The following is a 4547-nucleotide window of genomic DNA, read 5'->3' on the forward strand; positions in this document are numbered from 1 at the left end:
AAAAAAAAAAAACTTAGTTCAGCCGCACGCAAGAGATAAGAGCAAAACAATTATGTATAAAAGGTGCAGAAATCGAGAGCCTTGGATGGAAAATCATCCCTTTCTTTCTTCAATATGAAATACGAGATGTTTAATACCATTCAAAACTATATGATCCAATTGATTGAAGATTGGAAACCTTTGTATCTGTCAAACACACAATGGGCTGCCACGCTGGGTCTATCAGGATTAGCAAGCTATCTTTTATACAAGATGATTATCTACAGGCTCTATATTCATCCCGCCAACAGGCTACCAGGTCCTCGCGTCAGTTGGATACCGTTCATGGGCAATTATTTTGATATCGTAACATCAAATATCGATGAGTCTCCTTTCAGACGCTGGACAGAGCAGTACGGTGGTATTTATACTGTGCATCATAACTATAATGAACCTCGAGTGATTGTAACTGATCCAAAATTGGTCAAGCAAATCTTGACATTACAAGTATACGACTTTGAAAAGCCTCCCGGACCTGCTGGTTTTATTCGTCGTATTACGGGTGATGGGTTGCTGGTTGTTGAGGTAAATACTAGAATATGAAAAGAATACACATGAAGCTTAACCATTGCTTTACAGGGAAGTGTCCATCGTGCACAACGAAAGATGCTGAATCCTGCATTTTCTATTTATTCCATTCGTTCTATGGTTCCTCTCATGACTATTCCAGCTTATAAGCTCCGTGATCAATGGCTCAAAAAGATAACTGAGAGCAAATCAGAATATACTGAAATTGATGTCTCCCTTGGATTTGCGCTTGCTGCTTTGGATGTGGTTGGTCTCACTGCTTTTGGACAAGACTTCAAGTCGGTTGAAGACTATGGTACAGAAAGACTACATAAGATCAGCAAGGCATATCTAAACATTTTCAATGACGACTTTTCCTGGAAGCGTGTCTGGGAAGTAGACTTTCCTTTTATAAGATATTTACCATCAAAGCGCCTATTTACAATGATCAAAAGCTTAAAATGGCTGCACGAGGAAGCTGAGGCTTTGGTAGAGGCAGGCATTGAAAGATCAAAGAACGAAAAAGCTTCCGATATGAATGGTCGACCCAAAGATTTGCTGGCCTTAATGGTGGACTTGATTGACGTAGGATCCGGAAAGGGATTAACCAAGAAAGAATTAAAAGACCACTGCTTAACCTTTTTAGCTGCTGGGTAAGATATATAAAAAACACTTGCATAGAGCGCATATTAACTTATATTACCTTAGACATGAGACAACAAGTAGCACTTTAAGCTGGTGTTTTTGGCTGCTTGCACAACATCAAGACGTTCAAGATAGATTAAGAGAAGAAGTGCGTGTGCTCTTCCAAGATGCAAACTCATTTGACTATGAAAATCTCAACTCTATCTCATACCTTGACTATGTGTGCCGTGAAACACTTCGTTATATTCCTACTGCTCCCCGTACAAGTCGTGTCAATCGTGTACCTGTTACTCTTGGTCACTATACTATACCAAAAGGCACCGTCTTCCATATTTTGCCTCTTTATACTCACCGATCTAAGGAAATTTGGGGTGAAGATGCTGACAAATTCAACCCTTTACGATGGGAAAAGGGGGATCATCTCGGAGGCGCTTATGAATACATGCCCTTTTTGGCTGGTGCTCGCCAATGCATCGGTAATAGATTTGCAATGCTAGAGATGAAAGTGATCCTATCTATTCTACTCCATCGTATTCAATTCTTTGAAAAGCCAGGCTTCAAAGTGAGAAAGATACAATTGGTGACTACAAAGCCAATTCCCAACATGACACTCTTTGCAAAGCCTGTTGTATCATAGTAGACGAGGCTTTTAACTTTTCCTCATTTTAGTAGTAAAATATGACGTATAGTTTTATTTAAACGAGTAAAGATGGCTTTTACACTTTGGTTTATCTTTTGACTGTCTCTTTTAATTATGACACTTCATTAAATAGTAATCAAATAAAGAATAATGAATCAATACGCTCTCTTATACTTTTCTTTATATAATAAAAGGCTTATTGTAAATGGGAATATTAAAAATGCTTTAATGGTTGAATGTATAGATGAAATTATGTCTAGGATTTTCGCCTGTTCAAAGAATTAAGCTTTTGACGACTTTCCAGTAGCATTCAATTTTGTTTGAGGTGTTATCTTTTGAGCAGCTGAAACCTGATTGGCTGCGAGTTTCTTGTTATTACTAGCGACAGTGGGAGCCGTCAATCTTGAAATGAACTCTTTGGTTGATACTTTCTTCTTGATCGTCTTGACCTCTTTAGCTTCAACATTAGGTTTAGTATTAGGCTCTTGTTTGGGCTTCTGTCTGGCTAAGAGAGCGACTCTAGGCAAGTGTTTTGACGCCTTTGTTGGCTTTTTTTTCTGTACATTTTCTGTCGGAGGCCTCCCTGTAGCACTTTCTTCTTTGTGCATGATGGGCGATAATTTTGCAATTTTACTGGTGCTTTTCACATCTTTGGGTGGTGTCACTGGCACAGGCTTACGTTCAATTCTGTGTACAGGCTTTTGTGTAGCATCAACGACATTTGCAATCTTAATAGACGGCTGTCTTAGAAGAGATTTTGTAGTGCTTGCTCTTTGTTGAGCCCTTATCGCGACAGTCGCTCCCTCTTTTGACTTGCTCCCCTTTGTACCCTGCGTTTCTTCTTTTGATCTTTCTTTCTTTACATTCGACAGTTCATCTTTTTTATCAATTGTGCTTTCTGTCTCCCTTGTATGTTGATCATTTGTATTTTCTGCTTCTTTTGAAACCATATCATTTGTGTCTTGTGGCGATGTTTCTATTGCTATTTCAGCTACAATTTGATTTTGACTGGCTCTATCTTTTTTTACTGCGTTATCAACTGTTGCTGAAGTTGAAACTTGAGCAACCATTCCTGATTCTTCATGCTGCATACTATTCTCTATCAAAGCAACCTGGGTAAATTCGGGCTCTTCAGGTCCGTGTCTTTCTGTTTTCTCGCTTGCATCTGCATTACTATTGCTATGCAAAGGCTTATTTTTCTCAACAGGAGCAATATATATTTCTGATGGTTCTTGTGGTATACAAGTCGTATGCACATCTTCATCCGCTTGTAATGCAATATTTGTTCTCAACACTGCAGAAGGAATAGGAGATGGAAGAGGGTCGCTCATGCCTTCATGTTTAGTTTCTTCAGATGCATTGGACGTGCTTTGCTTTGGTTGTTTCTGACAGCCATTAAATAAAAATCTAATAGTTTTTTCAGCATGTTCCACAGAATCACTTCCGTCTACGGCATTATGAACTGAATCTGTACCAAATAAGGCATGAAGGCTAGAAAACACAAACAACAATGTAAGGGGGAAATTATGCTCTTTGTAATATGTCTATTTACGAGGCAGGCTTCTTCTTTTTAGCCTTCTTGGGATTCCTAGGCCCCAAGAAGAATTTAAACTCGTCAATTGCGTCTTCCTTCTCCAAGAGTAGCGCGCAGATTTCAGAGCTAGGGAAGATCAATAAGATTTATTTGTTTATATTTAATTTATCAAATTACCTGCTTATCCATGTAACTAGTTTATCAAAGTCCTCACAGTCTTTTTGACTTTCAAAGAGATCTTTTGCTTGATCTTTTGTCAATTGCAATGTCCTTTCTTGCAATACCTTGAACTCTTTGCTTTGAATTCTCTCCATGATCTTTTGCTTAGATGATAATCCATCGGGCTTTATGATCGCCACTGTTCTTTGTGTCTGTACTTGTCTATCACAGGCACTATTGTTGAGATTATCTTCTAATATCAATATAAGCACCTCAGATAATCTCTCTCTCTTTCCTTTATTACCCTTATGCTCTTCGGCAATAACTATAAAAAAAGGGAAAATCTGTGTTTAGTGGGCGCATCAAAAAGTATGCACTATCTGCATTTTTCTTACTTTTACATGCATCTCGTATGTCCCTTATCTGAATAAACATATATGTGAGTAACTCTCCTTTGTGTTCATATTAAGACCATTTATCTTATTCTGATTTACCATTTTTTCAAAGCAAAGTTAAAAAAAAAAAGAACAAAGAATCGCAATAAAGAAATGAAAAAGAAAGAAAAGAGATGGAAATAAGGAGAAAAGTATGAAATAAAGGGAGGATCAATAAGCAGTCAAAGAATGTAAATTTGACATATTGAAAGAGACATAAATATATAATACAGAAAATCATTATACAAATAAGCTTATTCTCTTTTTAGCCAATTATTGGGTTGATTGGCAAAATGCTGCATGAGTTGCATATTTGTGTTAATTAACGTTACTTATAAACAAGATAACACAAGGCCTCGAATATATGCTTAGGATCAACATATGAGAAACATGGCTTCGAAAAAGCGAGGTTAATCAGTGACACAGCCTGGTGTGTTCGTTTAAAGAAATTAAAAACAGAGTTAATTTATTTTTAAAAACTGCCTTTTTTAAGTAAAAAAAAAAAACTTAGTTCAGCCGCACGCAAGAGATAAGAGCAAAACAATTATGTATAAAAGGTGCAGAAATCGAGAGCCTTGGATGGAAAATC

At 37.3% G+C, this 4547-nt stretch overlaps 3 protein-coding genes across 3 annotated transcripts; 1 reads left to right on the forward strand and 2 right to left on the reverse strand.

The window, feature by feature from the left end:
* Positions 1-252: 252 nt before the first annotated feature.
* Positions 253-1828, forward strand: RHIMIDRAFT_205232 (cytochrome P450; the record flags this gene model as incomplete). Its single annotated transcript, XM_023606812.1, has 3 exons — positions 253-564; positions 619-1199; positions 1255-1828. The coding sequence occupies 3 exons, from the start codon at positions 253-255 to the stop codon at positions 1826-1828; spliced, it is 1467 nt and encodes a 488-aa protein (XP_023464299.1).
* Positions 1829-1996: 168 nt separating this feature from the next.
* On the reverse strand, positions 1997-3350 carry RHIMIDRAFT_31908 (uncharacterized protein). Its single transcript, XM_023615092.1, has one exon. The coding sequence runs from the start codon at positions 3160-3162 to the stop codon at positions 2113-2115; it is 1050 nt and encodes a 349-aa protein (XP_023464300.1). The 5' UTR covers positions 3163-3350; the 3' UTR covers positions 1997-2112.
* Positions 3229-3733, reverse strand: RHIMIDRAFT_186999 (non-metastatic cell 5; the record flags this gene model as incomplete). Its single annotated transcript, XM_023605878.1, has 3 exons — positions 3229-3322; positions 3384-3491; positions 3543-3733. Coding segments are annotated over 3 exons (393 nt in total), but the record flags the coding sequence as incomplete, so codon positions are not given.
* Between the last annotated feature and the right edge of the window lie 814 nt (positions 3734-4547).

This window comes from Rhizopus microsporus, assembly GCF_002708625.1.
Source record: "Rhizopus microsporus ATCC 52813 unplaced genomic scaffold scaffold_13, whole genome shotgun sequence".
NCBI classification, from domain to species: domain Eukaryota; kingdom Fungi; phylum Mucoromycota; class Mucoromycetes; order Mucorales; family Rhizopodaceae; genus Rhizopus; species Rhizopus microsporus.

Excerpts from the sequence above, each read along its gene's own strand:
- RHIMIDRAFT_31908 (XM_023615092.1), bottom strand. The coding sequence starts at position 3,162 with ATGAGCGACCCTCTTCCATCTCCTATTCCTTCTGCAGTGTTGAGAACA.